General features: G+C 48.4%; 1 protein-coding gene across 1 annotated transcript in view; it reads left to right on the top strand.

Moving 5' to 3' along the window:
- Positions 1-21,635, top strand: part of ANTXRL (ANTXR like) — a 47,525-nt gene extending 25,890 nt beyond the window's left edge. Inside the window, exons 13-18 of the mRNA XM_056849797.1 lie at positions 1,929-2,024; positions 3,250-3,288; positions 4,283-4,381; positions 6,458-6,625; positions 8,406-8,486; positions 21,399-21,635. Coding sequence (XP_056705775.1) covers positions 1,929-2,024; positions 3,250-3,288; positions 4,283-4,381; positions 6,458-6,625; positions 8,406-8,486; positions 21,399-21,635 — 720 coding nt within the window. The remainder of the gene's footprint in view (positions 1-1,928; positions 2,025-3,249; positions 3,289-4,282; positions 4,382-6,457; positions 6,626-8,405; positions 8,487-21,398) is intronic.
- Positions 21,636-24,417: the final 2,782 nt, after the last annotated feature.

The raw sequence follows: 24,417 nt of genomic DNA, 5'->3' as shown, positions 1-24,417 counted from the left end.
ATCCTTGTTGAATTGCATCCTGTTCATATAGCCTTAGATCAGAATTGGGTTGGGGTACCCCGGATCTGAATAGCTACAACGCCGCCTTTCAATTAAAGTCATTATTAGAGATAGGAGAAGAAAGTCACCAGAAATGGTTTAGATTTGAAAATAAGATTAACAGTGACATAGGAAGATTTGGCATTTTCTCAAAAGTCTTAAGTAAAGATTTAAAATTAACTATAGGTCCCAGACGTACAGCACTAGAGGTATGGAATAAATGGCAACCTTTATGGCTAGGAAGGACTTCAAGATGAGCTCCGCTAGAGACTATACATACTGAAATGAGAGAAGTAAATGGTGGGAAACCCTAAGGTCAAAAGGATATTATAGATTGGGAGATATGTACAGAGGAGGAACCCTAAAACCTTTACAGGAGATAGTAGAAGAGATAGCAAGCAACATTGGCTAAAAACAACAGGCCTTTATAGAAGGGTTAAAATGATTAACGAAAAAGGGGAAATATGGTCAGAGGAACCAATGGAAGAAATAAATAAAGAAATGCAAAAATCAAAACAAGGATTGGCAGGAAAAATCTACAGGAAAATGATTTCAAATAGAGATAAGACAATAACGAATTGCATCCTGTTCACATCTGACCATTTTCCCAGTGTGTTCAGATGTCGTTGAATTCTATCTCTTATCTTCTGGGGTGTTCGCTGCTCCTCCCCTGCAGCCGAAACGCTGGTCAGCTGCTGGGGGCGCTGAGGGGCAGGGGGTCCAGGTATCCCTTGGTCCAAGTGTACCTTTGTGGGCTCCGGAAGCTCTGGGGGTTCTGGGGAGTTTGCGGCAAAGAGTGGCCCAGATCAGAGCAAACCTATTTTGCAAATATATTTGTCATCTTATCTTGTAACTCTTGCGAGCTCTCGTTCTTTCCCTTTCTTTTGGCAGAATCCTCCTCCTGTTACCTTCCCCCCCCCCTTCTTGCCTGGGAATAGCTGCCTTGGCTCTTCTCCTCTGCTGGCCTCACTCTTGCCCCTGACGCAGTAAGTGTGCCGCTTCGCTGTGCTGGGCTCTCTTCTCGCTTTGGGATTATCTCCATCTTGGGGCCCTTTAGCTCCGTCTTCCCCTGTTGCTTTTCTTCTTACTGAGAGCCAGCGTGGTGTGGTGCTTAAGGGCAGTGGTTTGGAGCGGTGGGCTCTGATCTGGAGAACCGGGTTTGATTCCCCGCTCCTCCACATGAGCGGCGGAGGCTAATCTAGAGAACTGGATTTGTTTCCCCACTCCTGCACACAAAGCCAGCTGGATGACCTTGGGCTAGTCACACTCTTTCAGCCCCACCTACCTCACAGGGTGTCTGTTGTGGGGAGGGGAAGGGGAGGTGATTGTCAGCTGGTTTGATTCTCCCTTAAGTGGTAGAGAAAGTCAGTATATAAAAATCAACTCTTCTGCTGCTGCTGCTGCTGAAGGCAGCTAAATGCCTTGACACTTTGGGCACTGAAAGGGAAATCCAGATGTGTTGGGAGCTGTTGAGCGGTCGCCTTTATTGGCAAGCAAACTCCCCAGAAGTCCTACTTCGAGGGTTTGCTTTGAGTATGCTTGCATTTTCCAACTGTCAGAGGTCGCCTCGCTCTCCCCACGCATTTCTCTGCGTTTTCCCCACGTTTTCTGAATGCTGGCTAAACACGAATCCGGGAAACGCGGGAAAAGCACGGGGAGAGCGAGGCGACCTCTGATGGTCGGAAAATGCAAGCATACTCAAAGCAGTCTGCGGGGTGACCGCAAGGAAACAGCCCTGCATCAATGGCTGTAGTGTTGTAACCTTCTTAGGTCCCTCCCTTCCCCAAACCCTGCCCTCCCCAGGCTCCACCCTCAAATCTCCAGGGATTTTCTAACCCGCAGCCGGCAGCCCTATAATGTTAACTTGGGGGTGTCTGTCTTGCTTGCAGTTCAGTGGGACGGTTCTCTTCATCGCCCTGTTAATTCTCTTCCTGCTCCTGACCTTCGCGCTTCTCTGGTGGTTCTGGCCTCTCTGCTGTACCGTGGTAAGTGTGGGATGCTGCTTGGCTGGTGGGGAGGGTTAACACCCAGGAGGAGGGCAGGAAAAAAAACAGCATGGGGTCCAAGAAAGCTTGAGCCCCCTACCTTTCTGAACAGCTGGTTGCTTTTTCATAGCAGCCTGACACAAAAGAGTAGGGATGCCAGCCTCCAGGTGGGACCTGGGGATCCCCCTGGAATTACAGCTCATCTCCAGAGATCAGTTTCTCGGGAGAAAATGGATGCTTTGAAGGGTGGGCTTCACGGCATTGTACCTCTCTGAGGTCCCTGTCCTGCCCAGGCTCCATCCCCAAATATCCAGGTGTTTCCCAACCTGGATCTGGCAACCTTACCCCCCCCCCACACACACACACCGGTGGCCAGAGGGGATCTGTCACCCAGAGATCAGTTGAAATCCCAGGAGATCTCCAGCCACCACTGGGAGGTTGGCAACCCCATTCTGAAGGCTTGCCCAAAACAGCTTGGAATCAGCAGGGGTCAGAGAGAGGGTCTCTGAGCCAAGATCCCGCCCCCCCCCCCAGGATTTGCTCTTGCCTGTGGGTTCAGAGGACGAGTGGCGTCTTTGCTGAGTGCTGGGTTTGAAAAATGTGCCGGGGGAACTTCATTGGGCATGCATTTAACTGCAAGTTGTTTGTCCCATATTGTGTAATGGACAAGGAGTTACAGCCACCAAATGCAGCTTTTGGACGAGTGCCCTTGCTTTAATGTAAACCGCTTCGATTAAGGACGAGAAGCAGTATCAAAACAGGACACACGGGCAGTGTGAATTGCAGGCTGGGAAAGCCCTGGCTCAGATCTCACGTGTTCTTTTGTGTCTGCTGCCTTCACGCACACCGAAGAATGTGCTTTTTCCATCCACTTTCAGTGCACTTCAGGGATGGCTTCTGAGCGGATTTTGCCATCTCCCGCAGCAAAATCAAGTTGCAAAGTCCACTGAAAGTGTGTTCTTCAGCAAGTGAGAAAGCACCGCTAAGGGAAGCTATTCTCTCTCACATCGAGCTCTGCCTGGGTGGAGTTCAGTTCGCGCCCCATGTTGCAGTAATTGGCCCCCAATGGGGTAGAATGTTATAAGTTTGCTAAGAGTCCTCGTCCCCCTGCCCGCCCCCCAAAGAAGCCGGCTCTGCAAACTTCCTTATTGCAAAGTCCAACTCTCCTGGAGATGGGTGGGTGGGTGGGAGCCAGCAGGCAGTGACAGCCCTGTGTGTCTTTCAGGTCATCAAGGAGCCCCCGCCTCCGCCACCCCCAGAGCCGGTAAGTCTTTTGAGGGGCATGCAGGCATCCTGGGCTTTAAGGAACCTGTTTATGGGAAGGATTTTGTGGTGACCTGCCTCCAGTGTGGTGCAGTGGTTGAGAGCGACGGACTCTAATCTGGAGAACCGGGTTCGATTCCCCACTCCTCCACTTGAAGCCTGCTGGGTGATCTTGGGCTGGTCACAGTTCTCTCCGAACTCTCTCAGCCCCACCTACCTCACAAGGTGTCTGTTGTGGGGAGGGGAAGGGAAGGTGACTGTAAGCCACTTGGAGACTCCTTAAAGGCAGAGAAAATCAGGGTATAAAAACCAGTTCTTCTTCCTCCTCCTCCCACCAGTGGTGCAGACTCAGCAATGCTTGATCGTTCTCTTTCGGCTGGCTTGCTGATGCCTTTGGGCTACAGGGTAGTAACTCTGCCCAGGAGAACAGAGTGGGACATGGTAGAGTCTGCTGGGTAGCCCTGTTATGCTCATTCTTACTCAGCAAGAGACGTTCAGAATTGGTTTGACATTGCCTACCTCTGCGTAGCATCCCTTGGACTTCCTTGGTGGTCTCCCACCCAAGTAGTAACCCTGCTTAGCTTCCCAGATAGGATGGGATTGGGCCAGCTGGGGCAATCCAGGTCAGGGCATAAAGCATACAGATAGCGTATAAAAATGGCTTAATTTGAGCATGGATTGTTTTGCATTCTAGAAGCGCAGCCAGACAGCTGGCGGTGTCATGTACAATGCATCTCCGTTTTGCTCCTCGGCAGCTAGAGGGAATACTGTTGCTTTATGTGCTTTTGACCGCGGAGACATTGCCTTCCCTCAAGAGGCGTGGAGCCGCCTCTTTCTCTGCCCAGCTGGCCAAACAAGAGGCTTCTGTTTGCTGCCAGACGAGGAATGCCAACAGGCAAAGCTGAGGAGAAAGATTTCAGACGTCTGCTTGTTGACCAAGCCCCAAACTGTAGAAATAATCTCTCTCTCTCTCTCCCCCCACATCTGCCCCACAGGAGTCAGATGACGAAGACGGGTTGCCAAAGAAAAAATGGCCGACGGTGGATGCCTCTTATTATGGGGGAAGAGGTGTTGGGGGCATCAAGAGAATGGAGGTTAGTTGTCTCACATGTTTTCATAGAATCATAGAGTTGGAAGGGACCACCAGGGTCATCTAGTTCAACCCCCTGTACAATGCAGGAAATTCAGAACAACCTCCCCCCACCCACACCCCCAGTGACCCCCTGTTCCATGCCCAGAAGATGGCCAAGATGCCCTCCCTGTCATCATCTGATTAAGGTCATAGAATCAGGCTTGCTGACAGATGGCCATCTAACCTCTGCTTAAAAACCTCCAGGGAAGGAGAGCTTACCACCTTCTGAGGAAGCCTGTCCCATACATGAATCTCCCTTTACACTTTAGGACGTTCACTGTGGACAAAATTGGTGCCGCTTATAGGTGCACCTGGTGGCACTGAGATTGTTGCTAGTAAAGATCAAGTTGCTTGCCATGACCTGCATTCCATGCCGGACTGCCATGGTGGTGTCAAGTGGTGTCAAGTTGCAGCCGACTTATGGCAGCCCTGCAGAGCAGGGGGTGTCAAACTCAATTGTTACGAGGGCCGGATATGACATAAATGTAACTTGGTCGGGCCTGGCCATGCCTCGCCAGCCCAGATCGGGCTGGCTGGCTCGTGGGCAGGATAAAAGCTCTCAAGGGTCCTTATGTTTGACACCCCTGCTGTAGAGCTTTCAAAGAAAGAGACAAACAGAGGTGGTTTTGCCATTGCCTGCCTCTGCATAGCGACCTTGGACTTTCTTAGTGGTCTCCCATCCAAGTACTAACCGGAGACATCCTTGCTTAGCTTCTGAGATTAAGAACATAAGAAAGGCCATGCTGGATCAGACCAAGGTCCATCAAGTCCAGCAGTCTGTTCACAAAGTGGCCAACCTGTTGCCTCTAGGAAGCCCACAAACAAGACGACTGCAGCAGCATTGTCCTGCCTGTGTTCCTAACCACCCAATGCAATAGGCATGCTCCTCTGATCCTGGAGAGAATAGGTTTGCAGCATGACTAGTACCCATTTTGACTAGTACCCCTCTCCTCCATGAACATGTCCACTCCCCTCTTCAAGCCTTCCAAATTGGCAGCCATCACCACATCCTGGGGCAGGGAATCCCACCATTTAATTATGAGTTGTGTGAAGAAATACTTCCTTTTGTCTGTTTTGAATCTCTCACCCTCCAGCTTCAGCAGATGACCCTGCATTCTGGTATTAAGAGAGAGGGAGAAAAGCTTCTCCCTGTCCACTCTCTCCACACCATGCATAATTTTATAAACCTCTATCATGTCTCCCATTAACCTCCTTCCTTCCAAGCTAAACAGTCCTAAGCACTTTAACCGCTCCTCATAGGGCAGTTGCTCTAGCCCCTGGTCATCTTGGTTGCTCTTTTCTGCACCTTCTCAAGCTCTGCAATATCCTTTTTTAGGTGTGGTGACCCGAACTGTACATAGTATTCCAAGTGAGGTATCACCATAGATGTCTACAAAGGCAGTATCATAGCAGCAGTTTTATTCTCTATTTCGTCTAATTATGACCAGCATGGAATTTGCCTTTCTCACAGCAGCCGCTAGACTGGGTCATCCAGGTCAGGGGAAATAATTAAGAGCTGTCAAGTCGCAGCTGACTTATAGCAACTTTGTAGAGCTTTCAAGGCAAGAGATGTTTGGAGGTTTTTTGCCGTTGCCTGCCTCTGTGTAGCGACCCTGGATTTCCTTAGTGGTCTTCTGACCCTGCTTAGCTTCTGAGATCTGACAAGGTCGGAATAGCCTGGCCCATTCAGGTCAGGACTTCTATCCTGACAGTTAATTTGCACAGTGGCTTGAACACATGAAGCTGCCTTATACTGGGTCAGACCCTTGGTCCATCAAAGTCAGTATTGTCTACTCAGACCAGCAGCAGTTCTCCAGGGTCTCAAGCAGAGGTCTTTAACATCACCTACTTGCCTTGTCCCTTTAACTGGAGATGCCGAGGATTGAACCTGGGACCTTCTGCATGCCAAGCAGATGCTCTACCCCTGAGCCATAGCCTCTCCCCTATGAGTTTATGAAAGCAGTTAGTAGACGTATTTTAAGTAGCAAGGGCAGTTTTAGGCAGGCGGACGCTGACTTGTGTGTCTGAACTTAATCAGGTGAGGTGGGGGGACAGAGGATCGACGGAGGAAGGGGCGAAACTGGAGAAGCCCAAAAACGCTGTCATCAAGTTGCCGGAACACGAATTCGAGCCGTGGGAGCCCAAGCCAAAGAGACCTCATGTGCCGAAGTCGCCCACCCAGAGGAGATGGTACACCCCCATTAAGGTAATGTCTGTGCTTGGCAGTATGGAGGGGAAAAGGGGAGGCAGCCATTTCAGAGGCTGAGCTACAACCGTGCTTTGCTGGTGATGAAGTGCCGTGTAGAAGAGCTGCACCCGCTGCTGAGGTGGAAGCAGAACAGGTCGGAATAGGCGTCTGTAAGCATTGCACATGATGCTTGAGCATGAGTCGAGTCCAGAAGCCCCTTAAAGACCGGCAAGATTTCCAGGGTACAAACTTTCAAGAGTCAGGCCCCCCTTCACAGAATCAAAAAGTTGGAAGGGTCCGAAGCAGGGGGTTGCGCGAAAAATAGTGGTGAATAGGCTTAATCATATGTAGGGGTTCCCTGAGACATTAATTTTATTTCAAGGGTTCTGCAAGGGTGAAAAGTTTGGGAAACTCTCATCTAAAGTATCCCTGACAAATAATTGCTGAGTCTCTGCTTAAGTATCTCCACGGAGGGAGAACCAACAGCAGCCCGGGCACTGAACCACCTTTATCGTTAAAAGGTTTTCCCCAATATCCCACAGATCTCTCCCCACCTGTACTTTAAACTGATTATTACCAGTCCTATCCTCCACCACCAAAGGAAACAGCGCCCTGCCCTTCTCTCAATGACAACCATTTAAATACAAGGAGGAATGGAGATCTCTGAGTCTTTATATCCCGGTCAGAAGGTGGGAGGGTTGTTGCCTAGAAGGAACTCAGGATGCAGAGGTACAATGCAAAATGTAACCCCCTTGATTAGAGCAGGGGAGAAATGCTTAGGGCTAGCAAATAGGAATCTGTAGTGAGATAAGAATCCTGTGTCCCTATTCAGCCCTGGGAGAGTCCACTCTTCTGAATTTATTAATGAATTCAGGTTCAACAATCTCACATTGTAATCTCCCCTTGAAGCTTTTCTGTTTGTGAATGAACTCAGCTTCAGCAATCTTAACATAAGAACATAAGAAAGGCCATGCTGGATCAGATCAAGGCCCATCCAGTCCAGCAGTCTGTTCACCCAGTGGCCAACCAGGTGCCTCTAGGAAGCCCACAAACAAGACAACAGCAGCAGCATTGTCCTGCATGTGTTTTACAGCACCTAATAGACATGCTTCTCTGATCCTGGAGAGAATAGGTATGCATCATGACTAGTACCCATTTTGACTAGTACCCCTCTTCTCCATGAACATGTCCACTCCCCTCTTCAAGCCTTCCAAATTGGCAGCCATCACCACGTCCTGGGGCAGGGAGTTCCACAATTTAATTATGAGTTGTGTGAAGAAATACTTCCTTTTGTCTGTTTTGAATCTCCCATCCGCCAGCTTCAGCAGATGACCCTGAATTCTGGTATTAAGAGAGAGGGAGAAAAGCTTCTCCCTGTCCACTCTCTCCACACCATGCATAATTTTATAGACCTCTATCATGTCTCCCCTAATCCGCCTTCTTTCCAAGCTGAACAGCCCTAAGTGTTTTAATCGCTCCTCCTAGGGCCGTTGCTCTAGCCCCCTGCTTCTGTTGTAATCTCCCTTTGGAGCTTCTCTGTTTTGAGGATTGCTTGATTATTTTTTATGCAATAAACCATGTGCAATAAACCTGTACCTATACGAAGCTTGAACTGTCTGCAGTGGACCGCTTGCCGAGGGCACTAGGTGGGCACGGGACGTCAGAGGCCAAGCTGGCTGTGTGCCAGTCATGGCTATGAGATGTCCGATCAAGAACTCCGGGGAAGAGTTCAGTCCCCGTGTGGGTTGCCTCTGTCTTGGGAGCTTGGTTCCCATCAAAAAAAATATTGTCTTTTCAGGGCAAGCTGGATGCCTTGTGGGCCCTGGTTCGGCGGGGTTACGATCAAGTCTCCCTCATGAGGCCACAGCCCGGGGATACGGTAAGGCATCACACGAATTCTCCTTCACAGCGCTTCCGGGTCAAAAGACAGCTCCTCTCTCTTTTTCTTTTGCTCATCTGGTCATGTGCGCTCTTGGTCTCTAGTGTATCTGAGGGTCTAATTTGGACGTCCTATTAGTTTGGGTACTTAGGGAAACCATGTCCTGGGTCTTTAATGCACATGTCAATAATTTTTTTTAATCTAAAAAAGACAGGTAACAAAATAGACAAAACTCAAAATAGGTCCAACTGATAATTGGGTTTTACAACAAATATATAAACACATTGCTTTCGCCTGTGGAAGAGTGTGCATTATTTAGTATTATTTCTTAGAAAGGTTTTCCATTTTGAGTAAAGGAGCTGGATCTCACGGGGGATAGGCCAGAAGAAAGACACATACATAGCCCACCCCAAATTTCCCTCTTTTTGTTTCCAACCTTTCATTGACTCCTTACGACATGCTAGGCTTCCAGAAGAAGGTTCAGATCTTTTGAGATTACTTGGCTTGGGGGGAGGAGAGGGAAGACAATTTCTTGCAGTTAATCTTCAAGTCCACCTCGTAGGTAGAGCCCCTTCCCTGGCTGTGAACGGCCTGGCTTTGCTGCTTTAGTGATGGAGATGGGGTGGGGGCAGCTGCTTTATTATTGGATACAGTGATTTGGGATAGCGATTTGTATACAGTGAATGAGTGAAGCATAGAATCATAGAGTTGGAAGGGACCATCAGGGTCATCTAGTCAAACCCCCTGCACACTGCAGGAAATTCACAACTACCTCCCCCACACACACCCAGTGACCCCTACTCCATGCCCGAAGATGGCCAAGATGCCCTCCCTCTCATGAACTGCCTAAGGTCATCGAATCAGCATTGCTGACAGATGGCCATCTAGCCTCTGCTTAAAAACCTCCAGGGAAGGAGAGCTCACCATCTCCCGAGGAAGGCTGTTCCACCAAGGAGCCACTCTAACTATTAGAAAATTCTTCCCTAATGTCTAGACGGAAACTCTTTTGATTTAATTTCAACCTGTTGGTTCTGGTCCTACCTTCTGGGGTAACAGAAAACAACTTGGCACCCTCCTGTATATGACAGCCCTTCAAGTACTTGAAGATGGTTATCATATTCCCTCTCAGTCTTCTCCTCTTCAGGCTAAACATACCCAGCTAGTATCTAGTAGAGTGTATAACATCTACTAGATAATAGCTCTGTTTAGGGTTGCTAGGTTCCCCCCCCCCGCTCCAGTGGGAGGTTTTTGGGGTGGGGCCTGAGGAGGGCAGGTTTTGGAGATGGGAGGGACTTCAATGCCATAGAGTCCAATTGCCAAAGTGGCCATTTTCTCCAGGTGAACTGATCTCCATTGGCTGGAGATCAGTTGTAATAGCAGGAGATCTCCAGCTACTACCTGGAGGTTGGCAACCCTAGTAGAGAGAGGAGGTCCCGCTGGAGCACGTTGGGCAGTTTCGAAATCAGAGCAGCTCAGTTCAGCTCTCCTGCATCGCTTTAGCAGTCACGCTTTACGTCGCCTGTGTTTACTCAAAGAGCGTGGACTAAACACACACCACTTTTTAAGCACGCCTTGGCCTGCTGAATAGTGTGTTTGTGTCCAGCTGTACTATAACACTGTAGGGCTGACTCGGAGGGCCCCCCTTCCTTGGACGTGGCTAAGGACACAATCCCTCCCCTGTATCAGACGGGAGCTGAGACATTGCAGCGGGCTCTTGAACACAGTTTGAGCTCTTATTTGCCGTGAGGTGGGGCAAAAGAACGCTAAACAGAGACCCTTTAAAGTAGAATAAGCCAGAGAATTGTGTGTGTATGTTGGGGGGGGGGATATTTCGCAGGCTGAAACGTTCATCTGAGAACAGGGCAAAAAAGAGACGCCCATTCAGAGAAACAGAAAGGGCCTCCTCTGTTCCCGGGTCTGAGAGAGAAACTTGGAATGAAGGGATATTGAAAGGTGAGCGACGGCAAGAAATAAACAGCGCTGTGTTTCCCAAATGAAAGCCTCCGGGGAGGCTGGCTACCTACCCTAGAATGGGTTGCCAGGAGGAACAGGGCTATGACCCCGCTCTGGTTTCTGTGGATAGAAGGTGCCATTATGTGTGGCCCGCCCGCGTAGAGCAGCATGTGGAGACCCACCACAGGAATCAGCAGGACACGGGGAAACCTCCGCAGTGGATAGCTGCCCTTTGTTCCCAGGCGCCCCCCCCCCCCGTGCATCCCCTACAAACAACCCCCAGCTGATTATTTCTTTGCCCCCCCACCCCCTCCAGCTATGCAGAGACAAATCGGTAGTAGAGCAGTGCGTGGAAGCCTTAGGTCTGGCTGTGACAATGAAAGCCAAGCAGTGGGGAATCGATTACTGGGCTTGATCCCCCCCCCTCCTCCACATGAGCGGCGGACTCTAATCTGGAGAACCGGGATTCCCCACTCGTCCACGTGAAGCCAGCTGGGTGACCTTGGGCTAGTCCCAGTTCTCTCCGAACTCTCTCAGCCCCACCTACCTCACAAGGTGTCTGCTGTGGGGAGGGGAAGAGAAGGAGATTGCCAGCCGGTTTATTTCTCCTTAAAAGGTAGAGAAAATCGGCATATAAAAAACCAACTATTCTTCTTCTTAGACTACTAATAATCATCATCATAATTATAAAATTAAATAATAATAATAATAATAATAATAATAATAATAATGGAAGTAAATAATATTATTATTATATTTGTTATGGTACAGCCCCATTTCCTGTGCAAAAAGCCCGTTTGAGTAAGTCAGTTTTGCACTGTTTGTGGAAATCCAGGAAAGCAGGAGCCTTCCTGATCTCATCAGACAGGCTGTTCCTTAACAGAAAATGCACGTGTATGGGCAGTCATTCATTTCGCCCATTGGCAGAGTGGCTCATAGAGAACTGGTCCTGCTCAGATGAGGGGGGCTCATAGGGAGAGAGGCAGTCCCACAGATATGAGGGACCAAGGCCAGGAAGAAGAAGAAGAGTTGGTTTCTATACCCGTTTTTCTTGACCTTTAAAAGACTCACACCAGCTTACAATCGCCTTCCCTTCCTCTCCCCACAACAGACACCTTGTGAGGTAGGTGGGGCTGAGAGAGTTCAGAGAGAACTGTGACTAGCCCAAGGTCACCCAACCAACCCAGTACACCAGATTAGAGTCCGCCGCTCATGTGGAGGAGTGGGGAATCAAACCCGGTTCTCCAGATTAGGGTTCACCACCCTTAACCACTGCAGCACGCTGGCTGTCTGCACCACACTGGTTCTCTTTGTATGTGATAGCCAGTACCTTGAATTCAGCCAGGTAACTGATGGGTGGCCGTTGGAGGGACTGCAGAATGGGAGTAATATGCACGCTACATCTAGCTCTCAATAATAGCCCAGGCGTGGCATTCTACACTAACTGAAGTCTCTGAGTTGACTTCAAGGGGAGACCTATGTGGAGTGCATTACAGTAGTCTAGTCTCAATGTTTCCATGGCGTGGAGACCCAGGTGGCCAGATTAGCTGAGTCAAAGTAGGGGGCCATTTTCCGAGCTAAACTAAGCTGAAAGAAAGCAGGGTTTTGTTGTTTTTGCAGCTGCCTTTATGGCTTTCTGTCTGGGGTGTAAGGGCTGAATAAGATGTTGAACAGGAACCCATTAGCGGCCACTTCTAGGCAAAGTTATTTCAGGAGGGGGTGATTTTCACCAGGGAAGCAAAGGGAGGTGTTCTTCACTTTTCCCTTGATCATCATATTCTTCAGCAGCTTCCAGCATGGTATAGTGGTTAAGAGGGGTGGTTTGGAGCAATGGACTCTAATCTGGAGAACCGGGTTTGATTCCCCACTCCTACATATGAGCAGCGGACGTTAAACTGGTAAACTGGATTGGTTTCCCCACTCCTACACATAAGGCCAGCTGGGTGACCTTGGGTTAGTCACAGCTCTCTCAGTCCCACCTACTTCACAGGGTGTCTGTTGTGGGCAGGGGAAGGAAAGGAGATTGTAAGCCCATTTCATTCTCCCTTAAATGGTAGAGAAAGTCATCATATGAAAAAAAAAAAACCTCTTCTTCTTCCTTCCCTATCCCTCTGCTGCTCTCTCTTTCATCTAGTTACAAAAACAGATTTACTGCACAAACCTGGGCGTGGAACCCCATGGTCATAGGGGGAGGAAAACAAACAGCCAAGCAGTCAAAATATAATTCAAACTCCCATCCCGTGCCTGGTTCTCTCCTGCCAATGGCCTTTCCATTCCATAGATGCTGCACCTAGAAGAAAGAACCGCCGGGCTCTTATTACACACGTTTTCTTGTATCATGTAGTTGAGTCCTAGCTAACCACGCAAACAGAGCCAGAATTGTTATCCTAGCCAGCGAAAGTGCTTGGTTTCACACAGTGCCCTGTGGGTGAACTAAATCCACAAAAAGGATGTAGTATAAACCTCAAAGAATTCTTGATTAATTTATACAAATATTATTAGTTGCCTAAGAAAATGAATCTCGGAACCTTTTCTGTGCAAAGCAGGGGTTAGCAGAAGTGAAGACGTCCCGTTTTCTGAACAGTTTCTGGTGGTTGCTGGCAGTCCTTTTCCTGATTCAGTGAACCGATGTTTCTTACTTTCTTAAGCAAGGGTGCATACTCAGGATAAACTAACAGGAGCAATTTATGCCTCAACTACTAAGAGACCCTGAATAGGAACTTTCACTTTGTAAACTGAAAATGTGCTGGTTTTGTTCAGTGTTGGTCTACCGTAGAACAACTAGATCCGAGTTTGGTGGCACCTTAAGAACATAACAAGGGCTCTGGGACTCAACTTTTTGGTGGACAATGAGGAAATAGAAATTGCTGAAGACTTTCTAATCCTTGGCTCCACCATCAACCAAAGGGGAGACTGCAGTCAAGAAATCAGAAGGAGATTGAGACTGGGAAGGGCAGCCATGAAGGAGCTAGAAAAGATTCTGAAGTGTAAGGATGTATCACTAGCAACCAAGATCAAGTTAGTTGGTTCTTGTAGGTTATCCAGGCTGTGTGACCGTGGTCTTGGTTTTTTCTTTCCTGACGTTTCGCCAGCAGCTGTGGCAGGCATCTTCAGAGGAGTAACACTAAAGAGGAGTAACACTGAAGAACAAGTTAATTCATGCCATCGTATTCCCTATTACTATGTATGGGTGTGAAAGCTGGACAATGAAGAAAGCTGATAGGAAGAAAGTAGATTTGTTTGAAATGTGGTGTTGGAGGAGAGTGTTACAGATACCCTGGACTGCCAGAAAGAAAAATCAGTGGGTTCTAGATCAAATCAAGCCTGAACTCCCCTAGAAGCTAAAATTACCAAACTGAAGCTATCATACTTTGGTCACATTATGAGAAGACAAGAGTCCCCGTAAAAGATGGGTTGCATCAGTGTTTGGCTCTCGTGGCCCTTTTTTTCGTACCGAGGGTAACGTCTATTGCCACTTTGGGGTCAGGAAGCGATTTCCCTCCAGGCCAGATTGGCCAGGGATCCTGAAGGATTTTTTTTTGGCCATCTTCTGGGCACGGAGTAGGGGTCACTGGGTGTGTGTGCGGGGGAGGCAGTTGTGAATTTCCTGTATTGTGCAGGTTGGTTGGACTAGATGACCCTGGTGGTCCCCTTCCAACGCTATGATTCTATGATGCCCTCGAGTTCTAGTATTTTGGGAGAGGGAGAAAAAGTCCTCTTTGTCAACTCTCTCCACTCTGTGCATAATTTTGTAAACCTCTATCATGTCTCCTCTTAGTTTTCTATTTTCTAAACTAAAAAGTCCCAGACTCCAGCCTTTTCTCCCAGGGAGGATGCTCCAACCCCATAGTCATCTCGGTGGCCTGCACTTTTTCAAGCTCTGTAATGTGCTTTATGAGGTACGATGACCTTAGAAACCAGCAAGATTTTCTGGGTGCAGGCTTTCGAGAGTCAAAACTCCCTTCTGATGACTCCATTTGACTCTTGAAAGCTCATAACCCTGAAAATCTTACGGGTCTCTCAGATGCTACTGTGCTCAAATCTAGATGAAAATATGTTGGTGGAGCGTGGGGATTATTGTTGTTACAAAAAAGTCGACCACACAAGACTGAAGTCAGCCTTCCCCTTGATGTAAAGAAGCCCTTACTTTGCTAATTCCACTCGAGGAATTCATCGTTTGTGGTTCTCTGAAGACGGCAGCGCGCTCAACCACAAAAAAAGCAAACTGGGTGCCTTTTTTGCCAAAGCAGATATGAACTACACACACACACACACAGCCTGCTCTTGAGTACCTCATTCATTTGTGGCCACGTGATCTGGAAGAGGCCAAAAGAATGGATGGGTGAACAAAATCTGTGCCTGCCTCATGAAGACGGTGCCTGATATGTCCCCCCCTCCTTCCAACCATTTCCCAGGCTGCTTTATTGCTGTCTGCAGCAAAAAATCTGCTCCTCTGCAGTTCGGCACAGGAAATTCCCAGCAGCCGGCCTGACCAAAAACCTCAGCAGACAGAGTCAGCAGTCTCTTTTCCAAGGCCTTGTTTACTTAGTTGGAAAAGCCTCTGAAAAACTGCCTGCCGTTATCAGAACATAAGAAAAGCCACGCTGGATCAGACCAAGGTCCATCAAGTCCAGCAGTCTGTCACAGTGGCCAACCAGGGGCCTCCAGGAAGCCCACAAACAAGACGACTGCAGCAGCACCATCCTGCCTGTGCTCCACAGCACCCAATATAATATGCATGCTCCTCTGAGACTGGAGAAAATAGACATGCATTATGACTAGTATCCATTTTGACTAGTAGCCATGAATAGCCCTCTCCTCCATGAACATGTCCACACCCTTCTTAAACCCTTCCAGGTTGGTAGCCATCACCACATCCTGGGGCAGGGAGTTCCACAATTTATCCATGCGGTGTGTGAAGAAATACTTCCGTTTATCTATTTTGAATCTCTCACCCTCCAGCTTCAGCAGATGACCCTGCATTCTGGTATTATGAGAGAGAGAGAAAAAACCTTCTCCCTGTCCACTCTCTCTATACCATGCATAATTTTATAGACCTCTGTCATGTCTCCCCTTAACCGCCTTCTTTCCAAGCTAAACCACCCTAAGTGTTTTAACCGCTCCTCATGGGGCAGTTGCTCTAGTCCCCTGATCATTTTGGTTGCTCTTTTCTGCACCTTCTCATGCTCTGCAATATCCTTTTTTAGGTGTGGGTGAACAGTGCAAATGTATAGGAGGAGGGGAGGGAGAAATGGATTTCCTTCCACTGCTGTGGGGACCCTGGCGTTCCTTGTTTCCGAAGAAGGAGGAAACGTGTAACCAAAACCACGTCCAGAAAAGGGCCAGAAGCACATTCCAGGCCAGATGCTGGGAGTCTGATCTTTTATTCCGATTTCAACTTGACCCTGAACAAATTCCAGATGGATTGGCATGCTAGTCTGTAGCAGTGAGAAAAAAAATAGGGGTCACATTAGGGACAAACACACTTACACTGCATGGAAGCCAACATTTCTTTTGTTAGGCCAAATGCCGTCGCTTTTATGATACACAGAGATGTATGAAACTGTGGCAAAAGCAAGAACGTAATAATGTGAAAAGCTCTTAAAAACACAATTAAAAACACATAAACACCTTCACAATAAAATAGTTCAGCCCTTAGACTAGGGATGCCAGCTCCGGGTTGGTAAATACCTGGAGATTTTGGGGGTGGAGCCTGAGGAGGGCGGGGTTTGGGGGGGAGGGACTTCAATGCCATAGAGTCCAATTGTCAATGCGGCCATTTTCTCCAGGGGAACTGATCTCTGTCGGCTGGAGAGCAGCTGTAATCCCAGGAGATCTCCAGCTAGTACCTGGAGGTTGGCAACCCTATAGACACAGCTCTGGCCGGCATTTTCATGGCTGCGAATCAGAAAGAAGGGAAATTATTTTATTTGTTTATTTATTATTAAATTTATACCCTGGCCTCCCCGGCACTGCCAGACTCAGGGCAGTTTTCAACAGATAATGCAATAAGCATAAAACACATAAATATGGCAGCGTTCAAAAGGTAGAATAAAAACTTTAAACCTCAATTTAATAAAGATGGCGCCCTGTGTGAATGGCCGGCTCCTATGATATGTCCTTGTCGAAGAGGTCTGCCAAGGTGTCCATCAGAAGGTTGGCCACCTCCAAGGACTACCCGGCATGGTGGAGTGGTTAAGAGCCGTGGTTTGGAGCAGTGGACTCTAATCTGGAGAACCGGGTTCCTCCACATGAGCGGTGGACTCTGTGGTGGGGTGGAGACGGGAAGGTGGTCGTAAGCCGGTTTGATTCTTCCTTAAGTGGTAGAGAAAGTCGGCATATAAAAACCATTTTAGGGGTGGAGGAGGAACAGAAGAGGGAAGGAAAAAATAGGAAGGGGAAGGAAAATGGGAGAAGGGCAGAGAGGCCAGCCAAACAATGTACCGTCGCTGCCCTCAACCATAAGCCTGGTGGAACATCTCCATCTTTCATGCCCTGCGGAACTGAGCTAAGTCCCGCTAAGGGCATGTGTCTCATTAGACAGAGAGCTCCCCCAGGCTGGGGCCAGAGCTGAAAAGGCCCTGACCCGGGTCGAGGACGGCTCTAGGGCCAGGGACCCGGATAGTTTATCCAGCCTTTCCCAAACTGCAGAAGTTGGAGGTGAGCATTGTCATTTTCAGCCTTTTTTAGTTAGATTCTGCAGATACCCAGTTAGTCTTAATACACAACTCTTTCTCCCCCCCCCCCGCCAAAAAAAAAGCCCTCCCTCCAGGCTAGGTATATTTTCGACTTGGTAGGCACATGGCAGATCTCCCCTTCTCCCTGCTTCTCAGACTGTCAGGTGCCTGCCTCTTCCAGTGCCTTCATAAATTACTGAACGATTGAACCCAAGGTCCCCAGTCCAGCTAAAGTTAGTCACGTGTAAACCCCAATTTGGGAGGGAAGGCAGCACGGTATAGCCCGATCTCGTCAGATCTCAGAAGCTAAGCAGTGTCGGTACTTGGAAGGGAGCCCACCAAGGAAGACTCTGTAGAGGAAGGCAATGGCAAGCCACCTCTGCTTCTCACTTGCTTTGGAAGCACCTCACTGGGCTCACCATAAGCTAGTTGTCCCTTGATGGTACCTTACAAACACAGACTTTGTACTGATGGGAGGGAAGGCGGCACAATATAGCCCGATCTTGTCAGGTCTCAGAGGCTAAGCAGGGTTGGTCCTTGGATGAGAGACCACCAAGGAAGGCTCTGCAGAGGAAGGCAATAGCAAACTAACTCTGCTCAATCAGTTTCCTTGTAAGCCCCTTGCTGGGGTCGCCATAAGTCGGCTGTGACTTCACAGCACTTTACACACACACACACGATCCCAAATGGGACAAGTTAAGCCAGGGGTCCCCAAAATGGTGTCCCCAGCATCCAAGGATCTTCACTGTGGCAGCTATTTTGTGACTGGTTCCAACTCCCATTTTGTGGCTGCGCCCACCCCACTGTGCCAGATCTCTGGCGTAGACAGTACTGACTTTGATGGATTAGGGGTCTGATTCAGTGCAAGGAAGCTTGTGTTTGGAGCTCTGTGGCTCACTGGTAGAGCCTCTGCTCGGCATGCAGAAGGTCCCAGGTTCCATCCTCAGCATCTCCAGTTAAAAAGAACCAGGCAGTAGGTGATGTGAAAGACCTCAGCCTAGGATCCTGGAGAGCTGCTGCCAGTCTGAGTGGACAATACTGACTTTGGTGGACTGAGGGTCTGATTCAGTATAAAGCAGCTTCATGAGTCCACCATGGGGGGAAAAAGCCTTGGAGATACCCTCTTTTCAGATCTTTCTTTGTAATACTTGCCTGGCAGGGTCAGTCCAAACAGTTTTGACTGGAACAACGTTTTTACCTCCAGTTGGCGATTTTGTTTTGGTGTGACAGGTGAGATAGTCCATGCGGAGATGCAGGCTGTCAGCAGCTTACGCTGTTTGATGAGGCACACGTTGCATAATGTTATCAGGCGGCCTCTTTCGGGAATCAACGTGACACCTGTCAGTGATGGCCAAAGGACCATTTTTCAAAAGGGTTCTGGAGGCACAAGCATGCGGCTTCGAGATTGCCTTGTTCTTCATATTTGTTCTTAAAGCTCTTTGTAGCATCTGAAATGGCTTCAAAGTTTTCCGAAGGATTCTGACTTCCTTGAACATCCTGTTTTTAACTAGTCTCCTCTGTTCCTTTCCTTCCTTCCTTCCTTTCAGAAATCACCTCTTTTGAAATTAAATATAACAGTGCTGGACTTTCTGGGCCATCCCCCACTCAACATTATCTTGGATTTGACCGGATTGCAACCGGGTTGTGTTTACAAGTTGGCCAGAACCTCGTCTCACACTGGGTTCCCGAGTCCTTATTTAGTAGGATCCTGCCACTCACTTCGAGAATTGCTATTTGGATTTAAAAAAAATGTATTACTCATTCTGTGCCATGCAAAACCAGCGCTGGAATGCTCCTCCAGAACAGCCAAGGTCTAGCTAGCATGGGATTCAGGAATTCTTCTACCCTTAGGGTCTTACATACGAGGCTTCAATTAATTACTTTGCCAATTTTGTAAAAGGCTGGCTGTGCTGAATCATTGGTCTTTTATGCACGGCTGTTTCCCTGGCAGTCACCCACTCCGACAGCTTCAGGTCTTTGTGTTGATTACGCCTGCCGTTTCCGACTCAGGTCGCCTCGCTCTCCCCCTGCCTTTCCCCGCATATTGCCCGTGTTTTCAGAGACCTGTTTTATCTCAAATTTGAAAATGCAGCCAAAACACGGGGAAAGGCAGGGGGAGAGCGAGGTGACCTCTGACAGTTAGAAACGGCATGTACAATCAACACAAAGACCCGAAGTTGTCGGAGGGGTAACGGTGAGTGAAACAGCCATGCATGAAAGACCATAGCCCTGTTTTGCAGCTTAATCTGCTTGCCCTACATCTTGTTAAATGCGGGATGGTGCCGAGATCAAAAACGTTCTTTCTCTTAGTGTCTCTCTGTCCCCCTCTTGCTCTGCTATGAGGCTGGGATGTCTTAACATCTCATCTGCTGTCGACGCTCCAGAACAAATCGGGCGTGATTCAGGCTCTCTCCAAGAATCTCCAGTGAGGAAATGTCACTCTGGATATGTTGATCAGCAGGCTGGGTTTGGCATGTTGGCCGTTCCCACCCCGCTGCATTTTTCCGCGGCAAACACGGTGCTTGGCCTTTCAATTATCCATCTGTCTGACAAATCAAGTGTCGTAGCAAAGAACTCACTGTAGTTTGACAGTGCTCGTCACTTTCACCGAAGTGGAAGTGATGCAGAGTGATCCATAGGATCCCCTTTGATTATAGACTATGAATATTCTCGAGACTGATGCTTTGGGAGAAAGGCAAAACACAAGAGCTGGAATGTCAAGCTGTGAATGCCTGGAAGTAAGGAAATGCCTTTGCACACATTAGTCACTGTGAAACGACAGCAAGGAAGATCTCTCTTTTTTCTTTTTCTTTTTAATCCTGAGCCTTTGCAGAAGTCAAGATACAAATTCTTACTCTCCCCCCCCAGCTGTTTGTGTCTCCCCCCTAATAAGCTGGAGACCTCCTCCCATGCTTTTTTAAAAAACTAGAGGGTTAGTAAAAAGGATATTGAAAGTGAGAGTAAATCTCTTCAGGGTGCATAGATGTTGTTTAAATCCACTTTCAACGCACTTTACAGCTGCATTTGACTGTGCAAAATGGCAAAATCCACTTGCAAACGATGGTTAAAGTGCATTGATTGAAAGTGCATTATTCAGGATATGTGCAAGTGCCCTTACTCTCCTAAAATGACATATATGCAACTCTTCGGGGAAAGTCATCTGTCTCCTTCTATTGGTGCCTTTCGCCAGCAAGTGGAGACTTTTTTCGTTCATCTGACATACCCTCAATAACAGTTACTGGCCTTCCTTCTGGTGTTGTTTGTCTGTGTTTTAATTGAATTATTTTATAAATTTTAACTCTGTGTTTTAATTGCTCAAACGTTTTAATGTTTTTTTCTGGTCACTGCCTTCCAGTATAGTGTAGGGGTGAAGAGTGCCGGACTAGTATGTAGGAGATCCAGATTCGAATCCCCGGTCATGCCATGGTAGCTCTCTGGGTAACCTTGGGCCAGTCACACACTCTCAGCCTAACTTACCTCACAGGGTTGTTGTGAGGATAAAATAGAGGAGAGAAGAACAATGGAAGCCGATTTAGGTCCCCATCGGGGAGAAAGGCAGGGAAATGAATGACAAAAATAATGAATTAAATAAAAGTAAAATCGGTTGGAAAGGGAGCATTAAAATGCTTTTAATAACAACAATAATGATGATGATAATAATACTCAGCCTCCTTTATGTTCAGAGGGGCTACTTGGGTACATTGATTTCTTTTTTCTTTTATTGCTGTCAAGTCACAGCTGACTTACGGCGACCCTGTAGGGCATTGATTCCCAAACCTTTTGGGCCACCGCCCCCTTGGATCCACAAACTCAACCCCAGTGCCCCCTACCCAATCCAACAACACATTTGAAGGGGCCCACCTTTAGCACCCCCTGCTGCCCCCTTGCCTCTTAGTACCCCCCTAGGTAATCCCACCGCCCCCCAGGGGGTGGTACTGCCCACTTTGGGAACCACCGCTGTAGGGTTTTCAAGGCAAGAGATGTTGGGAGGTGGTTTGCCATTACCTGCCTCCACGTCACGCCTCTAATATTCCTTGGAGGTCTCCCATCCAAATACTTGCCAGGGTCAGGCTGAGGGTGTGTGACTGGCCCAATGTCACTTTCACGGTGCAAGTGGGGATTCGAACCTGGGTTTCCCAGATCCTAGTCTGACACCTTAACCGCTACGCCATGCCAGCTCTCGGGTACATTGATGGTGCTGTACAAATAAAAATGCTGATGACTAACAATAATCAGCAGCGAGAACTCGACCATAATGTCTCATGTCTGTTTGCATACCCAGGGACGATGCATGAATTTCACCCGGGTGAAATCAGACGGGACGGTTGTTTCCTACAGTCCTTCCCACAAGCTGCCGAAGCCCCACCCCGTCTACAGGGCTGCCCAGAACCCATCTTCTCCGGGACCAACACAACCTGCTCCCTGCAGGCAGCTTCCTCCGGGGCCTCCCCCATCAAGACAACCCCCGGGGCCACCTCCATCCCGCCCTCCACCACAACTTCTGGTCCCGAACATGTGAAGTCCAGAGCTTTGCAGATGGGGGCCTATTTATTTCCACCTTGACACACCATCAAGATTTGTTGCTGGTCAGCAAAAACACCCACCCACTCGCCACAGGTGCCAATTTGTATAACGATATATTTATACGATTAAAAGCAACCCCAACTATTTTGGAACTGCTGGGTCCGGCCAAAGAAAAGAAATGCATAGACCGTCGTGACAATCGCTGTTGTTACCTTATGCGTGAAGCAATTCGCACTCGTGACCTCGCTGCGAGTTGTGTGTCAGATGAAAACGGCTCCCTGCAAATGAGCTGAGGAACTGGAGGATGGGGGGGTGTTTCCTGCAGCATCCATTATAGCAATGTCAGCACCGGCCGCGCTGTGTGGATTCTCTGCCGCAGGAGGTCAGCAGATGGAAACGACGGAGGGCTGGCAAAGAAGCTGAGCAGCCATGGAATTCAAAAAAACAGGATGAAACCCAATTTGTCAGCAGTTGCTACCTTAAAAACCCTTGGCGAAGAAGAAGAGTTGGTTTTTATATGCTGATTTTCTCTACCTTTTAAGGAGAATCAAACCGGTTTACAATCTCCTTCCCTTCCTCTCCCCACAACAGACACCTTGTGGGGTAGGCGGGGCTGAGAGAGCTCGAAGAGAACTGTGACTAGCCCAAGGTCACCCAGCTGGCTTCATGTGGACGAGTGGGGGAATCAAACCTGGTTCTCCAGATGAGAGTCCACTGCTCTAAATCACTACACTACGCTGTGGACCATTTCAGAGGAAGGCTGAGAAACCAGAGGGGAGGAATGATGTCTTTCAGCCCCCCGCTTCCACATGCCAGGAATTGGCTCGTGGCAGATGCACCCAACCAGCAGGTCCCTTTGTTCAGCGGGGGCTGCTGCTCTAATCCATTCTTGCCCCCCTCCAATTTCACTAATAGAAGATGGGGGAGGAGATCAGTGGGGCAAATAACCCTCTGGAGGTGTTGCGTGTGTTCTTGCCTGTACTGCAGACCTTACTGTTCATACACCTCTAGAGCAAGGGCAACACAGGTATCTTGCGATCCCCTCTCCACTTTGCTAGGCCATGTCACACACCCCTCAGGGTCTATCGTACATTGTGTGGCCGTGAGAATGGATTTCCCTCCATCGTTGTCAGCCTGTGTGTGGCTCCAGAAGTCTCTGTGTATGTGCAGGGCTGCCTTGGGATTTTCTGGAACCCCAAAGGAAGCTTGGAGCGCCTAAGAGGGGCAGGGGTACTGGCAGCGCAGCCGTCCAGTTTGCGCCACAGTCGTTTGCTTCTGGATCTGCCGTGAGGTTGCCGAGGAGGGGGGTCGGAGCCCAGCGCCGCGTTGGCACAGATGCCTCGCTTTCAGAATGCTCTGGTGGAAAATGCCATCAAGTTGCAGTCTTTAAGTTTATTAATACTGTCGACTGACCAATCACGTGCCAACACATCAAAATTTCCAGACAGAATAGTTTTGCACCGCAGAATCACAGACTGCCCATACATATAAAGCTGTAAGGTCAATAAAAGCAACCCCTGGTTAAAATTATCACATTAAAATTGATAAAATTGTAAAATATTCTAACAATCATTCTCTAATAAAGCTCTGCGTATTTTAATAGCAATAGCGCAGAACTTGGCAGTTTGGAGCGTAAGCTCCTAATAGGAGTTTCTTTGCCAAAAGCTCAACTGGCTCATCAGTTATGGCAACTGTGTAGGGTTTTTCTAGGCGAGAGACATTCAGAGGTGGTTCTGCACAGCAACCCTGCACTTCCTTCATGGTCTCCCATCCAAGTACTAACCAGGGCTGACCCTGCTTAGCTTCTGAGATCTGATGAGATTGGGCTATCCTGGGCCAACCAGGTTAGGTCAGAATATTCTGAGAGTTTAAAACCGGGTTTTCACACTGGCCCAAGGGATTGGCACTCCCCTTCGGCATGTAAGATTGGCAAGCCTTGACCTGACCTTGTCAGATCTCAGAAGCGAAGCAGGGTCAGCCCTCGTCAAGATTTGGATGGGAGACCACCAAGGAAGTCCAGGGTTGCTATGCAGAGGCAGGCAATGGCCAACCACCTCTGAACATCTCTTGTCTTAAATATAATAATCGGGAATCGTTTTTAAAAAAAATTATGTTCATTGTATATTGTGGTTTTATAATATTATATGCTGTTTAACATTATCAAAACGTTAGGCCTAGGCCGGGGATGGTGGGTGGGATGTAAATTGAAAAAAATCAAGTAAATAACCCTGTGGGGTCGCTATAAGTTGGCTGCGACTTGTCAGCAAAAAAAATTTCTTTACAAAAAACAACTGGAGAAGGCAGATGAAGAAGCTGTGCTTAGCATGTTATCATTTCCAACCCCTTTCTCAGATTTATCGTAGAGAAAAGTTTGCTCCGAAACAGTCTCTCCTCAGATGAATGCTACGGAGCTGACCCCCTCACAACTTTTCTTGGCAAAGGGAGGAGGATCAATAGCAAAATTCCCCCTCCACACACACACACCCCTCTCAGATTTTCACACCCCAATTCTCAAAGAGTTCCTGCGCTGCTTTCTAAGTTGCTATCGGCGCATGGCCATTTTAAAATGCAGCTAGAGCGAGGCAGGTACAAATTAGCGAGTCTCCAGGAGCTCCTTTGGCGAGGGTTCCTCAGATGCCCGCCTAGTGAAGTCCACTGGCTGCAAAACGATAAGGGGAACTGTCACATGGAGCTGCGTTTCCAGAGCCACATGCGCCGCGAAGAGACAGTGCGGCGCACGCAGGCAGGATAAAGCACAGTCCGGACTCTCGGAGCCT

The sequence above is a fragment of the Euleptes europaea genome, chromosome 5 (genome assembly GCF_029931775.1).
Source record: "Euleptes europaea isolate rEulEur1 chromosome 5, rEulEur1.hap1, whole genome shotgun sequence".
Lineage (NCBI taxonomy): Eukaryota > Metazoa > Chordata > Lepidosauria > Squamata > Sphaerodactylidae > Euleptes > Euleptes europaea.
The sequence above is the reverse complement of the archived record's forward strand: the minus strand, read 5'-3'. Positions and strand labels throughout refer to the sequence as shown.